Source organism: Coregonus lavaretus, assembly GCF_964263955.1.
Source record: "Coregonus lavaretus genome assembly, chromosome: 27".
Taxonomy (NCBI): Eukaryota; Metazoa; Chordata; class Actinopteri; order Salmoniformes; family Salmonidae; genus Coregonus; species Coregonus lavaretus.
In genome coordinates this window covers 23,605,844-23,624,694 of record NC_140014.1, presented here as the reverse complement: position 1 = coordinate 23,624,694, position 18,851 = coordinate 23,605,844, and the positions used below count along the sequence as shown (strand labels likewise).

General features: G+C 42.3%; 1 protein-coding gene and 1 long non-coding RNA gene across 8 annotated transcripts; one reads left to right on the top strand and one right to left on the bottom strand.

The window, feature by feature from the left end:
* Positions 1 to 67: 67 nt before the first annotated feature.
* On the bottom strand, positions 68 to 5,198 carry atxn3 (ataxin 3; the record flags this gene model as incomplete). Of its 7 annotated transcripts, none has more annotated exons than XM_084143760.1 (11): positions 4,967 to 5,198; positions 3,905 to 4,069; positions 3,760 to 3,804; positions 3,071 to 3,156; positions 2,881 to 2,947; positions 2,676 to 2,763; positions 2,445 to 2,580; positions 2,093 to 2,277; positions 1,745 to 1,901; positions 1,563 to 1,618; positions 68 to 1,448 (listed from the first exon to the last, which is right to left on the bottom strand). In XM_084143760.1, the coding sequence occupies exons 1-11, from the start codon at positions 5,054 to 5,056 to the stop codon at positions 1,396 to 1,398; spliced, it is 1,128 nt and encodes a 375-aa protein (XP_083999886.1). In that variant the 5' UTR covers positions 5,057 to 5,198. The 7 variants fall into 7 exon arrangements, with proteins under 7 accessions (XP_083999886.1, XP_083999887.1, XP_083999888.1 ...); XM_084143761.1 differs by having other exon boundaries at positions 1,745 to 1,895; XM_084143762.1 differs by having other exon boundaries at positions 2,108 to 2,277.
* Positions 5,199 to 5,232: 34 nt separating this feature from the next.
* On the top strand, positions 5,233 to 13,413 carry LOC311102440. The gene is made up of 4 exons (XR_014610008.1): positions 5,233 to 5,310; positions 9,885 to 10,120; positions 12,311 to 12,389; positions 12,546 to 13,413. It is a non-coding gene; the product is annotated as an uncharacterized lncRNA (long non-coding RNA).
* Positions 13,414 to 18,851: the final 5,438 nt, after the last annotated feature.

Sequence of the window (18,851 nt, the reverse complement as noted above, 5' to 3'; positions counted from 1 at the left end):
ATTAAAGTATACACGTTCAAAAGTGGGAATGATTAAACTCAAACAAATTAGGACAAGGATTTAATTAAACAATTCAGCCATGGTTATAGATCAATGAAGCAAGATTCCATAGACTTCAGTAAGAGCAAATATAATTTTATTCCTGGAAAGAAATGTTTTAGATACAGCAAAGGAATGAGAATGATGTAATAACATGGGGATGTGGAGTATAACAAACATCTGATTGTTTAGTGCCTATTGAAGAATGTAAAGAAGTGAAAATTATGCAATCATAAAAAACACAAAGCATTGCGGGATCACAACTGTAGTAACAATTTTGTTCTCTAATAAAACAAGAACACTTTCAAGAATCAAGAAGAGAATGAAATCATGAAATTAGCTGAGAAGTTAACTTTGAGCACATCTCAAACTCTACATGGGATATTACTGTACTGTAGTTCTATTTCTGTAGAGGCAAAAACATTTTTTAGGGGGGGTGTCGTGAAATACATGCTTTGAATTGGCACATCCGAACTGGCAAATTCCATGTAAACACAATAATTATAAATGACATTGTTCACTTTATTACTGTATTAAAAGTGTTTATCTATACATCTTCAAAAAACCAAATCAGTTTGTGAACCATGGTGGTGGCCTGGGTGCTTAATAAAATAGCTGTGGCAAGTCGGATCAGTCCTTTAAAATAACCCACACAACATATTGCTGTTTATATAACATGTTTCTTTTCATTATGCACTAATACAGCTAAAAATGAATTCACCTCACTACTGGATACCAATCTATTCTTTAATTCGTTTTTTGGGGGAAATGGTGACCTCTTACAAGACCCAAGTGAAAGAGAAGGTAAGAGACTATGATGGTCTCTATCAAACCTCTACATGATGGTCTCTATCAAACCTCTACCTCAATCGAACCAGTGGTCCCATGTAGCACTCCCATACTGAAGGCTAGAGGATTATCCTAGGTAATTCCTGGTTTCCTGTCTGTAACACACCTCACCATTGTGCCCATCTACCCCCCACCAAACACACCTCGGCACAGTAGGCGCCATTAAGACCCCTCCCAGAGGTAAATAACAAGCGTAGGAATAAAAAACAACAACACACAAATTAGACAAAGAAGGCGCTGTGGTAGAAAGGCCGTCACAGACTTGAGGCCCTCTTCCTGGCCTCAGCGTCACTTGTGTTAGATGAGACTCGCACTTTATTCTTTGTTGTTATTCTCTTCTCTACAACTTGTCAGCGAACTAGCCAAGAGAGCTGTGTAAACCTTCTGGCCGGCAATAATGTTCACTCATTGGAAGGGTTAGAGAAGGGGATGAGGTTTCCCCGTGATGGGGGTACCAGCCAAGGCAGGTAGTAGTCAACGTAGGCTTCTGCTGGACCTCCCTCCACCTTACTGGCTGCGTTTGGCTTGTGCATCCTCCTCTGTGGCAATCTTCCCGGATCCTGGAAAAGATTAGACAAGGGAGCATTCACTTTTTGGGTTTGAGTCTCAACCTATTAGCTCAATTCAAAGGGTAGTACTCAAAATATTACTGTATGTACTCATTTCCCCCATACCTGTGCTTTCTGTAGGTTGTTGAGGTGAAGTGGGCTTAGCCAGCTGTTGGGACTGTCTACATGGTAAACAGAGTGGATTTACAGGTTAGCGTTGCCCAGTCTAGGTATTTTTTATAACCACACACACAGCCATGCACACATGGACACAAACAGAAGAATATTCCAGAGGGTACAGCACTCACCTGTCAAAGTAGGCTTGTCTCCTCCTTCGCAGTTCCTCGGCTGAGAGTTTCTCACTCTGAGGTGTTCCTACTGCAGTACTCCCTGGTGCCTGGTCTGACGATGTTGTCTTGGCAATAAGCCCCCCTTTCGGCATTGAATTATCGCTCATTACTGGCCCTAGGCAGACAAAGACAAAATGACAGATATCAGTGTCAAGATACTTTTTTAAAAATCATATTGTCACACATGGTGCAAAATGCATAATGACTGTGTTAGTAGTCTGTTCATTTATACAGTTCTAAATCAGGAAATGTATCATGAATCGATTTAGTGTGTGATATTCTGGGTGATTTTTAACTGTTGCTTACCCAATACAGCCTTACCCTGCATGCTGAGCTGTATGGCCCTGCGAAGGTCAGCCTCTTCATCTTCCACCTCCATGTCCTGTCTACTCAGGGCCAGGGCCTTCCTCAGCTCCTCCTCATCCTCTTCCACCACACCCTCTTCCATGCCAGGGCCTGTCTCCAGCACACTACCCTGCCCTGATGATCTGCTGCTCAGGGTGAAAAGCATTGTGGGGGTTCATTCTCTCCCCTTAGAAAATACAAATGACTCTAGATGTTTAAGTTCGAGATGTTACATCAATCTGACAGTATGGGTGAATGGTGGTCATTTGTGATCTGGAGCCTACTCTCTGTAGGCCTACTCTTTCTCTCTTACCCCATGCCACTACTCGACTGAGCCTTGTCCTCTCCAATCAGCTTTGGTCTCTCTTGCTGCTGCACCTTCATGATCCCCAGTATCTGCTCTGCTTCACACTCTGGGAGATTTCCTCGGATCACAAATATGGAATACCCTGCAAAAAGACAGGCCTTCTTTGACCAACTAGCAAATCTGAGAAATCAACAGCACAAAAATTTAAACAAAATCACATATGTCAGGTTGTTTTACCTTCTTGTTGTAACTGTGCAAGGAAGAGAGCTAAGTATGTGTCTGATATCAGCTCTGGTCCAGTCAATAATGAATTCAAATTAAACCACTGCAATGACATATAGGGTTAAATCAAGAGGCTATATCATCTGTCCCAGACGGCTGAAGTTATATAAATTATTAAATTATATAAATTATACAAGTTTTTTAAAATCACAATTTATACCTGTTGCCCAAGTTTTCGTATTGTAAACCAGTGCTCCTTGTAGTTGCATATAAATGCCTTTTCATTTCTGAAACATGAGGACATTATTTCAATTGATGTGCCAAGAGGATATAGACCATCCAATACATTTGTAAGTAAAATTTCAAGGCAGGAACTTGAAGATTTGTATCACATCCAGTGTGATTTTTACATTGGGTTTATCATAAGCCTCTGGTACTCTCGACTGTTGAAGAGGGTCAGCTCCAAACCCCACACTGATAACGCATTGCTGATAACCTGATGGAGAAAATCACAGAATAGTGTTATCATGAGGTAATCTTGATATGCTGTTTATTTGTTTTATAGTTCTACTTTTTCATCCCTCAACCCCAATTATTATGATTATTATGTGTTCATTGGTTGCACTAATTCCACTGTTTATTTACATAACCTGGGGTACGTTCAGTTCGGTTCAGCGTTTGCTATGTTGAGTGACAGTTTGTACTGAACAACACGTTTCCCCAAAACGGTGGGCACCGTTCTTCAACAGCCTTTGTGGTACATTTGCTCCCATTTGATGGGTGTGGCTTGATCAATATGGGTGTGAAACCATTTGAAATTGCAAAACGTCGTGCAGAACACCATGCACAATCTTCCTCTGGGCCACCATAATTCTTCAACTGGTCGTTCAGTACAGTACCGTTTCCGTTGAATTAAACGTTGAACACCACACCCCTGGTTCAAGCATTCATTATGTAACCCTGAAGAAGGCACTGAATGCAGAACCGTTTGCGACTTTCTTTTTATATAGTGTTATCATAAGGATCAGGATACATTACTTATCAGATACATTTTTCATATATTTCAACTTATAATGCATGAGTTGGCTTTCTTACTCACTTGTATAGAAAAGAAACCACTGTCATCCATGTTACCAGATGGTTGCTGCAAATACATAAAAATTAAGAGCATTAGCTCACATTCTAAAAGCCAATAATAAACAACTGCATTATGTATCATAACAAGTCCAAGACCCCTCCCTTACCTGTAAAAACGTTCTGTACTCCTCACTACCCATACCACCCTCCGCCATCCTCATCCTTTCCTCCTCATCCAGTTGATGGGCAATGGACGATAGGTCAACGGGGGTAAAATACTCGCCTTGCAGAAGGTTGTTAAGACAATGCTGAGCACACAGGGAGCCCTCTTGCTGTAAATAAGAATAAATGCATAAATCAAACTTGTACCAGGCACTGCTAGAAAATGTGTCAACAGCAGCTACTTAGCTGGCTAGTTAGCTAGCTACAACGTACAAATAATTCGCACATTATTACCAGTTAAAAGTCGGTAACGTTAGTTGGCTAGTTATATAGGTAGGTTACACGATCTTCACATTTGACAAAATATGTTAACTAGAAACTGGGACAAATATAACTTATCAGCTAGCTAGCTATCAATAGCAATCGGTCTGGTAATAAGGCAAATCCCTCCAGCTACTTCAGATGTACTTTTGCGCAATTTAGCTAGCAAGCTAGTTTAAAACGAGCAGAATACACATTATGTGAACTTAATAATCGAAAGAAAACAGACAAGCTTACTTTCTCATGAAAGATAGACTCCATGTTTAAATGTACTGCTAAACATTACACTCTGACCTTCGACCATGCTGTGTTCAGGACGGAACAGCCAATCAGCTCTCAGTATTCGTTTGTTATTGTTTACACTAGCGAGATAGATTGTTGCGATACAGATAGCTATGAAGTAACACGAATATATATAACAAGACACGTCTTAGTGTAAAATCAGATAAATTAATACTACCTGTGTATTATATCTAGTTAGCATTTATTTAAATAAAAATGTTTGAGGCGAGGTCAGAGATATTAGAGAAAGGCAATGAATGGAGATAAGACCCCATTCAAAAGACTGTCTTTCAATAGCGTTCACGTTGTCATACTGCGTCACGCGGTTGCTAAACTAATCGTCATGCAATCCCCTTCTCAGAGTCAGGTTATTAGTCGATAAACCTGCCTATTTTCCTCGAAATTATGTAATGTCACGATTCTAATGCTATACGATATTACAGAAAATAAGTTAATTATCTCACATCTCGGGAAATATTTGTAATGTTGTACTTCTTGTTCACGAAATTCATGCTAATGTTGGGTTTTTGAGCTAGCACCCAATTGACTCCCATTCACTCCTTGAAGGAGTGCTCTCCTTGTCCCAGAATCGCCCAAACTGCACCACATAGATGACACATGGGCAACGTTCACAATTGGCGTTAATATGATTCCAATGGCGTTTCCCATCTCCTCAAAAGTATCTCTGGCCAGGTCGAGGACCAAAAAGAACTCCAGAGCCAGAACGTCTCCCTGGCAACAACAGTTTTACGGCATATGGAATATGGTGGAAGGTGGAAGAACGTTAAACGGGCAGGACCTCAGTAAGGTATGGTATATTTATGCTCTAAATGAAATTTGTATAGATTACACCAATGACTGTATATATGAAGGATTACACGCGTATTTAATTGTCACGTTCCATTTCATAATTTACTGAAGATATGGTTTCACACTCATATTTGAAAGGTGTTTTACTTGGTGGGCGCTCTACGCACCCCTCGCTAGCTTGCTAGCTAACTGCTGGCCACATTTGCTAGTTAACTAATGTTGCAATAACTATTTTGGTGGGCGTCACGTTAGATAGCTAGTTAGTAAAGATACGCTACATGACCAAAAGTATGTGGACACCTGCACCCTGAAGAAGGCACAGTGATGCTGAAACGTTGGTGTGTTTTTACCCAATACATTACTGGGAGGTTATACATATGGAGTGTGCGACTCTTTGGTTTTATAGCTTACAGTTTATTCACCGTTAGTCAGCACCTCTACACTAAATCATTTTCTCTGGGTGTGCGCCAGCTCATGCTTTTTATTAGACACCTGCTCATCGAACATCTCATTCCAAAATCATGGGCATTAATATGGATTTGGTCCCCCCCTTTGCTGCTATAACAGTCTCCACTCTTCTAGGAAGGCTTTCCACTAGATGTTGGAACATTTCTGTGGGGACTTGCTTCCATTCTGCCACAAGAACATTAGTGAGGTCGGGCACTGATGTTGGGCGATTAGGCCTGGCTCACAGTCTGCGTTCCAATTCATCCCAAAGGTGTTCGATGGGGTTGAGGTCAGGGCTCTGTGCAGGCCAGTCAAGTTCTTCCACACCAATCTCGACAAACCATTTCTGTATGGACCTCGCTTTGTGCACGGGGTCATTATCATGCTGAAACAGGAAAGGGCCTTTCCCGAACTGTTGCCAAAAAGTTGGAAACACAGAATCGTCTAGAATGTCATTGTATGCTGTAGCGTTAATATTTCCCTTCACCGGAACTAAGAGGCCTAGCCATGAAAAACAGCCTGTTATGATGAGTTTCTGGTATTGAGAAGTTCAAGATGCAATAATTTACTTAGACATTCTGTGGAGATTTTATACCAAGTATTTATTGGATCACGAGCCGTGGGTTCATCTAACAAACGGACATAGCTCTGCCCTTTGTCATTTGAACTGCCCCTACACACAAATCTCGACTCCTTTATACTCTTGGTTATCCTTCCTTTCACATACATCTGGCAACCATCATAGGCACTCCCTTTCTCTGTTGTTATTACCCTTTGCCCCAGGTCATTATATCCTTTCCATCAATCATACTACCATAAACATCACTAATCTCCTTTGACATAAGGAATGTAGACTTCATGGCCCCAAACCAATTATCTCGTAACTCTACCTCGGTCCTCACAATACTATGAAATTACATCATTACACAGCCCCAGACCATTATTCCTCCTCCACCAACCTTTACAGTTTGCACTATGCATTGGGGCAGGTAGCGTTCTCCTGGCATCCGCCAAACCCAGATTTGTCCGTCGGACTGCCAGATGGTGATGCGTGATTCATCACTCCAGAGAACGCGTTTCACTGCTCCGGAGTCCAATGGTGGCAAGCTTTACACCAGTCCAGCCGACGCTTGGCATTGCGCAAGGTGATCTTAGGCTTGTGTGCGGCTGCTCAGCCATGGAAATCCATTTCATGAAGCTCCCGACGAACAGTTATTGTGCTGACATTGCTCCCAGAGGCAGTTTGGAACTCGGTAGTGACTGTTGCAACCGAGGACAGACATTTTTATGCACTACGCGCTTCAGCACTTGGTGGTCCCGTTTTGTGAGCTTGTGTGGCCTACCAATTCGCGGCTGAACTGTTGTTACTCTTAGAGGTTTCCACTTCACAATAACAGCACTTACAGTTGACTGGGGCAGCTCTAGCAGGGCAGAAATTTGACGAACTGACTTGTTGGAAAGGTGGCATCCTATGACGATGCCACGTTGAAAGTAAGGCCAGTCTACTGCCAATGTTTGTCTATGGAGGTTGCATGGCTGTGTGCTCAATTTTTATACACCTGTCAGCAACGGATGTGGCTGAAATAGCCTAATCCACTCATTTGAAGGGGTGTCCACATACGTTTGTGTATATATAGATGTATGTCTGGTAATTGAATTGTGTTCACACAGCTAGCTAGTGAAGATGTTCTTATTGCTAGTTAGGTACGTTGTCACACAGCAATTGAGAATATTTGTTGTCAGGATCTGTGTTACTGTAGCTAGCTAGCTAACGTTAACTAATGTTATAGTTATCTGCTTGAGTGTGGTTTTTGGGTGCATGATGTCGAGGTTTGCTTCTGCACCAATGTAACTTAGCTAGCGTGAGTCTCCCGGTGTGTGTGTGTGCCTGTTAGCGTGAAATACGCTATGATCCCTTATTGATATCACTTGCTAAATCCACTTAAATCAGTGTAGATGAAGGGGAGGAGAGGGTTTAAATAAGGATTTTAAAGCCTTGAGACAATTGAGACATGGATTGTGTATGTGTGCCATTAAGAGGCTGAATGGGCAAGACAAAATATTTAAGTGTCTTTGAACGAGGTATGGTAGTAGGTGCCAGGCACACTGGTTTGTGTCAAGAACTGCAACGCTGCTGGGTTTTTCAAGCTCAACAGTTTCCTGTGTGCATCAAGAATGGTCCACCACCCAAAGGACATCCAGCCAACTTGACACAACTGTGGGTAGCATTTGGAGTCAACATGGGCCAGCATCCCTGTGGAATGCTTTCGACACCTTGCCCCGACGAATTGAGGCAGTTCAATATTGGCAGCTGTCCTTAATGTTTTGTACACTCAGTGTGTAATAAATAAATGTGTGTGTGTGTGTGTGCATGGCTACCACAGCACTACCATTCAAAAGTTTGGACACCTACTCATTCAAGGGTTTTTCTTTATTTTTACTATTTTTTACATTGTATAATAATAGTGAAGACATCAACACTATGAAATGACACATATGGAATCATGTAGTAACCAAAGAAGTGTTAAAAATATCAAAATATATTTTATATTTGAGATTCTTCAAATAGACACCCTTTGCCTTGATGACAGCTTTGCACACTCTTGGCATTCTCTCACCCAGCTTCATGAGGTGGTCACCTGGAATACATTTCAATTAACAGGTGTGCCTTGTTAAAAGTTAATTTGTGGAATTTCTTTCCTTCTTAATGCGTTTGAGCCAATCAGTTGTGTTGTGACAAGGTAGGGGGGGGGTAGCCCTATTTGGTAAAAGACCTAGTCCATTTTATGTCAAGAACAGCTCAAATAAGCAAAGAGAAACGACAGTCCATCATTACTTTAAGACATGAAGGTCAGTCAACATGAACAATTTCAAGAACTTTGAAAGTTTCTTAAAGTGCAGTCGCAAAAACCATCAAGCGCTATGATGAAACTGGCTCTCATGAAGACCACCACAGGAATGGAAGACTCAGAGTTACCTCTGCTGCATAGGATAAGTTCGTTAGAGTTACCAGCCTCAGAAATTGTAGCCCAAATAAATGCTTCACAGGGTTCAAGTAACAGACACATCTCAACATCAACTGTTCAGAGGGGACTTTGTGAATCAGGCCTTCATGGTCGAATTGCTGCAAAGAAACCACTACTAAAGGACACCAATAAGAAGAAGAGACTTGCTTGGGACAAGAAACACGAGCAATGGACATTAGACCGGTGGAAATGTGTCGTTTGGTCTGGAGTCCAAATTGGAAATATTTGGTTCCAACCGCCGTGTCTTTGTGAGATGCGGTGTGGTTGAACGGATGATCTCCGCATGTGTATTTCCCACCGTAAAGCGTGGAGGAGGAGGTGTTATGGTGTGGGGGTGCTTTGCTGGTGACACTGTCTGTGATTTATTTAGAATTCAAGGCACACTTAACCAGCATGGCTACCACAGCATTCTGCAGCAATACGCCATCCCATCTGGTTTGGGCTTAGTGGGACTATCATTTGTTTTTGAACAGGACAATGACCCAACACACCTCCAGGCTGTGTAAGGGCTATTTGACCAAGAAGGAGAGTGATGGAGTGCATCAGCAGATAACCTGGCCTCCACAATCCCCCGACCTCAACCCAATTGAGATGGTTTGGGATGAGTGCTTAGCATATGTGGGAACTCCTTCAAGACTGTTGGAAAAGTATTCCAGGTGAAGCTGGTTGAAAGAATGCCAAGAGTGTGCAAAGCTGTCATCAAGGCAAAGGGTGGCTATTTGAAGAGTCTTTGAATAAGATATATTTTGATTTAACACTTTTTTAGGTTATTACATGATTCCATATGTGTTATTTCATAGTTTTGATGTTTTCACTATTATTCTACAATGTAGAAAATAGTAAAAATGAGTAGGTGTGTCCAAACCTTTGACTGGTACTGTGTGTGTGTGTATGTATGTATTTATATATATATATATATATATATATATTTATATATATGTATATGTATATGTGTGTGTGTGTGTGTGTGTGTGTGTGTGTGTGTGTATAATAATATTTATTTATTTAAATGTTTTGTTGCCTTAAGTGGAAAGAGTCAGTATTGTGTGGTTTTACCTAACCCAGATGTTGCTCTCCTCCCTCCCCCTATGTCCTGAAGAGATGGCAGGATGCTGCGGACAGCGGGGCAGAGATGCTCCGGTACGTGGTAGAGCAGGTGCCACAGATCTACTGCCTGTAGGTGGAGTCCAACCCCCAGGAGGAGGAGGAGGTGATGCAGACCCGTCTCCTCCAGCCCTTGGAATGTTTCCTGTTCGAGGAGGACCCTCAGGCAGGCATGGAGAAGCTCCAGCAGGGCTGTGCCTCCAAGGAGGGGGAGACTGTCTACTCCTGCAGGTCAGAACCAGCCTACTGATTGTCATGCATCTATGCTCATTAAGACACCTGCTTATCAGACAGAGGTTTCATAACTCCTGAACCAACTCAGTCAGTAAGGTTATGGCATGTCAAGAAACAGAAATATGAAGAATCTGTTGACCTTATGAACGTACTAGGGCTGTGACGATACCAGTGTCGCAATATAGTTTTTCCATGGCAAAAATGAAAACACTAAGCAGACCACACTCTTTGGTCCTTTAAAAACCTTGTGTATTTAATATGTTGTGTGCTATAGCTTGGAAAATACATGTGTGACTCTAGATGACACTATTGATGTTTGTTTCCAACATTAAGGCTGTTTTCCTAAAGTTAAATCTGATTTGTGTTTTGTTTCCTTGCCACGATACTAACGAGTATCGCAATACTGGTTTCGTCCCGGCCCTAGAACGTACTGTAAGGTGACAACCTTTTTAGCCACCAGATTAGCTTTAGGCCTAGGTTCAATCAGATCGTGTGTTAACCAACGTTGGCCGACATCCGCATAGTAGGTGTTTTGACGGTGTTGGAGGTGTAACTACAGTATAAGCTGACATATCGGTGAGCGGCTGCTCTTGTGTGTCAAAAACCACTCCCTTCAAAACGGCACTCAAAAACGGCGCTAGAAAGTGTAGGCTTTATTGATGTTAGAAATAATGACTCTCTAATGTCAAACCATTGATGTTAGGCTAATGCATGTTTTCATGTTAAAGGAAAAATCCACCCAAAATCACTAATTCCTTTAATTTACCATGCTAAATAACACAAATGTGAGAACAATATTTTTTGTGAACAAACGTTTCATTTTGGTGTTATAAAATCATGTGAAAATCTGTTGCAGCTCAAGTCGACTACAAAATCCACAATGCAGTGCTCTCTAGGGGCTGGCTGGCTAGCTAGCAAACGTAGCTACACATAATAATACCAAAGACTATCAGCATGTAAAGTAGCTCGTTAGCTGTAAAATCGCCTGAAGAAACTGCACTATCAATTTCGTTAACAAAAAGTACAACATTACAAATCTTTTCCTAGCTGTGAGATAATTATCTTGCTATCTGTAATATCGTATAGCTTTGGAATCGTGACATTATACACTTTCGAGGAAAATAGGCACATTTCTCGACATATACACTGACTTTGAGAAGGGATTGCGTGATGATTAGCTTAGCAACCGCGTGACGAAACATCACAACGCGATTGGTCGACAGTCTGCTGGGTGGTGCGTTTTCCGTTCCTTCATTCATTGAATTGCTAATCTCCTTTCTATAATATCTCTGGCAACGGCACCATGCAATGCACCCTGTACTAAATTACACATTTCTCAAGGTAGGAATATTGCAAAAATATGATCAATGGCTCATTCGAGAGAAGACATCCTCCCGAGTTATGACATCGGCCAGTATTGAAATCTGACATGTATGATAGACGTTTTCATGATCTAAAAGTCGTATTCCTATTAACTTCCAGTGTAGTGAGAGCGACTTTATCACGGTGCTACGTCATACCGGCCGGATTTCTGCCTGCTTGAACGGCAATGACTCAAATACACGTGAAAATATGAAATGACCCAGGGAATCGATAGGACATCACTCAGCGATGCACAAAAACAATATAACATTCAAAATGGGTGAACCTTTCCTTTTTAATTTGGATGGGGGGGATTTATGCCTATCAGTCTAATTCGAATGTTTGAACTTATAACGTGGCCGCATTATAGTCTGGTGTTGTTTCGTTGCTATGGTAACGCGCCGAGACGCTTGTGGATTTGACTGCATTAACACAGTTCCACCTCCGATACCGCCTGCCAAAACAACGCTATGTGGATGTCAGTCTGATTGAATCTAGCCCTTAAGCTCTGAAGGTTAGTTTTTATTCTTAACTCTATTAATAATGCGCTTCAAAGATGTATGTAAATACATCAAAATAGTTTAGGCATGATTCGCTAAAGATGCAGTTCTAATATTAGCTAATAGGCTTACTTTTTTATCACCTCACACTACAACACCACAGTACTTAGCCTAACTGGCTGTAATTAATAGTTAATAAGTGGTCTCTGTATCAGGTTTTATTGTGTGACTGTGTGTGTGTGCATGTCTTTGAGCCAACTGTTGATGTGTGTGTGTGTGTGTGTGATTAAATTACGAATCTAACCTCCCTTGGGCCTAATTGCAGGGACTGTGCAATAGATTCCACATGCGTACTATGCATGGACTGCTTCCAGGACAGTGTGCATAAGGGCCATCGTTATAAAGTAGGTTCCCATTTTTCCTTTAAATGTTGTTGTTTTGGAAGGGTTTAGTGTTAATATAAGTGTTTTAAGTGGTAATAACATGTTGATAACATCTAAGTCTCTCCTGCTGTCCGTGTCCATCACTGATCCTCATTGATGTTTGTATGATTTTTCCAGATGCATGCTTCGTCAGGCGGGGGCTTCTGTGACTGTGGGGATTGGGAGGCCTGGAAGACTGGGCCCTGCTGTTCCAAACACGACCCGCATCTTCTTTTCCATTCCATGTTGATGACCTCAGTTTGCTTCTTTTCCTGTCTTGAGTTGGAGAATGCACGTGTCTGGGAAAGTGACGCTTGGGCAGCCTGCGTCACAAAACAAATTACAGCTGGAATGATAGAGGCAGAGGGAGGGTGGTTGCAGAGAGGCTTTATAGAAAATAAGGGGATGAGAAAAAGCCAGTCTAGTGATTATATCATTTGGTCCACTTATGTAATATTATCATTAATTAACAATGTTTCCATATCAACGTGGAATGGCTTTTGCTGATAAACTTAATAACAAACAATTAGGAATAGGCCTAAATGGAGGGGCATTCAAGTCATTGAACAGTGTAGGGAACAGTCATGCAACAAAAGGGGTTTAGTACTGATTACTTAGGACCTGTGCCCGGTTGCATAAAACATCTTACAGTAGGTCAATTTCCCCCTTATCTTTTCCCTTAAAGTTTCCTTAACTTTAAGTTAGGCGCACAACATATTTTAAGGCAAAATTTCCCCTTAAGTTAAGTGAAAAAGTTAAGGGTGCCCATGAGGTCCCTTAAGTGCTTCATTCAGTATGGATATCAATGTAAACAGCATTTGTGGAGGTGAACGTTGCTTTCCTCTGCCCTGGTTGCAAAAGGAAAACATCAAACAGTTAGCTAGGTGTATAACTAGCTAGCTGCTTAGCTAAACAATGAAAGGTAATCCATGGCTAGAAGGTAATTCATAGAAACAAGTTGAGAAAAAAGTAACTGAAATAAACATTTTATTATCTTCTAAATCAATTTGTTTATCCTGTCTTGAATGTAGAAGTTATATTTTGGGATCTCCCAAAATAAATGCATCTCTATGAGACATTCAGGCCTTGAATCAGGTAGCTCCCGAGTGGCGCAGTGGTCTAAGGCACTGCATCACAGTGCTAGCTGCGGCTCTGTCGTAGCCGGCCGCGACCGGGAGACCCATGGGGCGGCGCGCAATTGGCCCAGCGTCGTCCAGGGTAGGGGAGGGAATGGCCGGCAGGGATGTAGCTCAGTTGATAGAGCATGGCGTTTGCAACGCCAGGGTTGTGGGTTCGATTCCCACAGGGGGTATGAAAAAAAATAAAAATAAAAGTATAATAATAATGTGACTAACTGTAAGTCGCTCTGGATAAGAGCGTCTGCTAAATGACTAAAATGTAATGTAAATGTCTCCATGGTAACCAGAGACTCTTTCTACCATACATGCCTTCAAACTACTGTAAAACCCCTTAAGTATGCCCTTACCTAAGGACAACGTTTGAAGGATTCTATGCAACACCCTTAAACAATTCCCTTAGGTAACGGGAAATTATTCATTAAGGTAAATCCTTAAGGAAAATAAAATATGTTTTATGCAACCGGGGCCTGCTGTCTTGAATAAAGCCCAGGTGTTGTCTGTCTTTACTTACCCAGTGTGAGATTACTGTGCCTTCCTCTGATAAGATCAGGAGCGGTGAGCCAACACAAAAGGCCCCTGTGGCTCATTTGCGTTTTTCTGTAAACAGCAGGTGCCTCCATTGAAGGCTGGCCGCTGCCCTGTAGGCTGCTTTTTGTTTTACTGTCTGGATCTGAACATGTTTTGAATGAGCAGTGACACATCACATGACAACACTGTCTGGGTTTCAAACAAGGAAGCTCTCAGGCGGGGGATATCTAGCAGAGAATGGCGTTGCAATGGATAGCAGCCGTTTTATGGGCTCCTGACCAATTCTGCTATCGTAACATTTTTTGTAGAAAATGTTTCCGCCATCGTTTCCTTTGACTGAAAAGAGCTTCTGGACATCAGAAAACCAATCACTAACCTCGATTTGGATGAAGATTTCTACATAAAGGAGTTGGGAGCGTGTGACGTACTGCTCACCCCGGACCAGCCCCTAATCCCAGAGACTCAGAAATGATAAAGGCGTATACAGTGCCTTCGGAAAGTATTCAGACCCCTTGACTTTTTCCACATTTTGTTAGGTTACAGCCTTATTCTAAAATTGATTTAAATGTTTTTTCCCCTCGTCAATCTACACACAATACCCCATAATGACAAAGCAAAACTGGTTTGTAGAAATTTCTGCTAATTTCAACAACAAAAAAAGAAAGAAAAAACGGAAATATCACAATTACATGAGTTACCGCCACACCGGCAGTCACGAGTCATGAAGGCAGTCAAATTCCACATGACTGTGTAGTCACGGTAATTAGGCTTCTCCAAGCTCTGCAGCTGCTGCTGGTCATTAGTAGCCTACCAAACTTGCTAACTGCCTGGGACTCAGCACTCTATTGTCCCTCTAATCACTCTGACATCAATGCAAATTAGGCCTACTATATTTATTTCTCAACTTTCCTAATATTAAGCACATTGCTAATATTTACAACAGGAGTATAGCCTACCTGGCTGGCATGAAAATAAACCATGGGGAAAAGCGTCCTCCATTCGCTATTTAAGTGCATAGATGACATGTATTTTTCCCCGCTGCCCCTGTTTTGATACAGGTGCATGATAATGGTCCATTCTAAATCAAATCAAATCACACCTACTCATTCAAGGGTTTTTCTTTATTTTGACTATTTTCTACATTGTAGAATAATAGTGAAGACATCAAAATATGAACTAACACATATGGAATCATGTAGTAACCAAAAAAGTGTTAAACAAATCAAAATATATTTTATATTTGAGATTCTTCAAATAGCCACCCTTTGCCTTGATGACAGCTTTGCACACTCTTGGCATTCTCTCAACCAGCTTCACCTGTAATGCTTTTCCAACAGTCTTGAATGAGTTCCCACGTATGCTGAGGCATTGTTGGCTGCTTTTCCTTCACTCTGCTGTCCGACTCATCCCAAACCATCTCAATTGGGTTGAGGTTGGGGGATTGTGGAGGCCAGGTCATCTGATGCAGCACTCAATCTTGGTAAAATAGCCCTTACACAGCCTGGAGGTGTATTGGGTCATTGTCCTGTTCAAAAACAAATGACCCAAACCAGATGGGATTGCGTATCGCTGCAGAATGCTGTGGTAGCCATGCTGGTTAAGTGTGCCTTGAATTCTAACTAAATCACAGACCGTGTCACCAGCAAAGCACCCCCACACCATAACACCTCCTCCTCCATGCTATACGGTGGGAAATACACATGCGGAGATCATCTGTTCACCCACACCGCGTCTCACAAAGACACGGCGGTTGGAACCAAATATTTCCAATTTGGACTCCAGACCAAAGGATAAATTTCCACCGGTCTAATGTCCATTGCTCGTGTTTCTTGGCCCAAGCAAGTGTATTTATTTGGGCTGCAATTTCTGAGGCTGGTAACTCTAATTAACTTATCCTCTGCAGCAGAGGTAACTCTTGAGTCTTCCATTCCTGTGGCGGTCCTCATGAGAGCCAGTTTCATCATAGTGCTTCATGGTTTTTGTGAATGCACTTTTTAGAAACTTTAAAAGTTCTTGAAATGTTCGGTATTTTACTGACCTTCATGTCTTAAAGTAATGATGGACTGTTGTTTCTCTTTGCTTATTTGAGCTGTTCTTGCCATCATATGGACTTGGTCTTTTACAAAATAGGGCTATCTTCTGTACAGTCGTGGTCAAAAGTTTTGAGAATGACACAAATATTAATTTTAACAAAGTCTGCTGCCTCAGTTTTTATGATGGCAATTTGCATATACTCCAGAATGTTATGAAGAGTGATCAGATGAATTGCAATTAATTGCAAAGTCCCTCTTTGCCATGAAAATGAACTTAATCCCCAAAAAACATTTACACTGCATTTCAGCCCTGCCACAAAAGGACCAGCTGACATCATGTCAGTGATTCTCTCGTTAACACAGGTGGGAGTGTTGACGAGGACAAGGCTGGAGATCACTCTGTCATGCTGATTGAGTTAGAATAACAGACTGGAAGCTTTAAAAGGAGGGTGGTGCTTGAAATCATTGTTCTTCCTCTGTTAACCATTGTTACCTGCAAGGAAACACGTGCCGTCATCATTGCTTTGCACAAAAAGGGCTTCACAGGCAAGTATATTGCTGCTAGTAAGATTGCACCTAAATCAACCATTTATCAGATCATCAAGAACTTAAAGGAGAGAGGTTCAATTGTTGTGAAGAAGGCTTTAGGGCGGCCAAGATAGTCTCCTAAAGTTGATTCAGCTGCGGGATCGGGGCACCACCAGTGCAGAGCTTGCTCAGGAATGGCAGCAGGCAGGTGTGAGAGCATCTGCACGCACAGTGAGGCGAAGACTTTTGGAGGATGGCCTGGTGTCAAGTAGGGCAGCGAGGAAGCCACTTCTCTCCAAGAAAAACATCAGGGACAGACTGATATTCTGCAAAAGGTACAGGGATTGGACTGCTAAGGACTGGAGTAAAGTAATTTTCTCTGATGAATCCCCTTTCCGATTGTTTGGGGCATCCAGAAAAAAGTTTTTACGGAGAAGATAAGGTGAGCGCTACCATCAGTCCTGTGTCATGCCAACAGTAAAGCATCCTGAGACCATTCATGTGTGGGGTTGCTTCTCAGCCAAGGGAGTGGGCTCACTCACAATTTTGCCTAAGAACACAGCCATTAATAAAGAATGGTACCAACACATCCTCCGAGAGCAACTTCTCCCAACCATCCAAGAACAGTTTGGTGAAGAACAATGCATTTTCCAGCATGATGGAGCACCTTGCCATAAGGCAAAAGTGATAACTAAGTGGCTCGGGGAACAAAACATCAACATTTTGGGTCCATGGCCAGGAAACTCCCCAGACCTTAATCCCATTGAGAACTTGTGGTCGATCCTCAAGAGGCAGGTGGACAAACAAAAACCCACAAATTCTGACAAACTCCAAGCATTGATTATGCAAGAATGGAGTTAATTGACAGCATGCCAGAAGTTAATTGACAGCATGCCAGGGCGGATTGCAGAGGTCTTGAAAAAGAAGGGTCAACACTGCAAATATTGACTCTTTGCATAAATAATAATAATAATAATATGCCATTTAGCAGACGCTTTTATCCAAAGCGACTTACAGTCATGCGTGCATACAGTTTTGTGTATGGGTGGTCCCGGGGATCGAACCCACTACCTTGGCGTTACAAGTGCCGTGCTCTACCATAAACTTAATGTAATTGCACTCCACATTGTCGTTTCCCACAATAAGCTAAGGACCCTAGTACTAAACACCTCCCTCCGCAACTGGATACTGAACTTCCTGACGGGCTGCCCCCAGGTGATGAGGGTAGGCAATTACACATCCGCCATGCTGACCCTCAACATGCGGGCCCCTCAGGGGTGTGTGTTTAGTCCCCTCCTGTAGTCCCTGTTCACCCACGCCTGCATGGCCACGCACGACTCCAACACCATCATTAAGTTTGCCGATGGTGGTAAGTAGGCCTGATCACAGATGATGATGAGACAGCCTATAGGGTGGAGGTCAGAGCCCTGGCAGTGTGGTGCCAGGACAACAACCTCAACGTCAGCAAGACAAAGGAGCTGATCGTGGACAACAGGAAATGGAGGACCTAGCAAGCCCCCATTCACATTGATAGGGCTGTAGTGGAGTGGGTTGAGAGCTTCAAGTTCCTTGATGTCCAAATCACTAAGGATCTATCATGGTCCACACACACCATCACAGTCGTGAGGAGGGCACAACAACGCCTCTTCCATCTCAGGAGGCTGAAAAGATTTCTCAAGTTTTACAGCTGCGCCATAGAGAGAATCTTGACTGGCTGCATCACCGCTTGGTATGGCAACTGCTTGGCATCCGACTGCAAGGCGCTACAGAGGGTAGTGCGTACGGCCCAGTACATCACTGTGGCCGAGCTCCCTGCCATCCAGGACCTCTATACCAGGAGGTCAAAGGAAGGTACTTAAAATTGTCAAAGACTCCAGACACCCAAGTCATAGACTGTTCTCTCTGCTACCGCACGGCAATGACCCTGAAGAGCTTCTACTCCCAACGAGCCATAAGACTGCTTTTTTTGAATCATCACATACTGCTGCTACTGTTTATCTGTCACTTTATTCCTAGTTATATGTACATATCTACCTCAATTACCTCGTGCCCCTGCACATTGACTCGGTACTGGTAGCCAAGTTATCATTACTCATTGTGTATTTATTATTACTTTTATTATTACGTGTTTTACTTTTCTATTATTTCTGTATTTCTTTTTCTCTGCATTGTCAAGGGCCCGTAAGTAAGCATTTCACTTAGTCTACACACGTTGT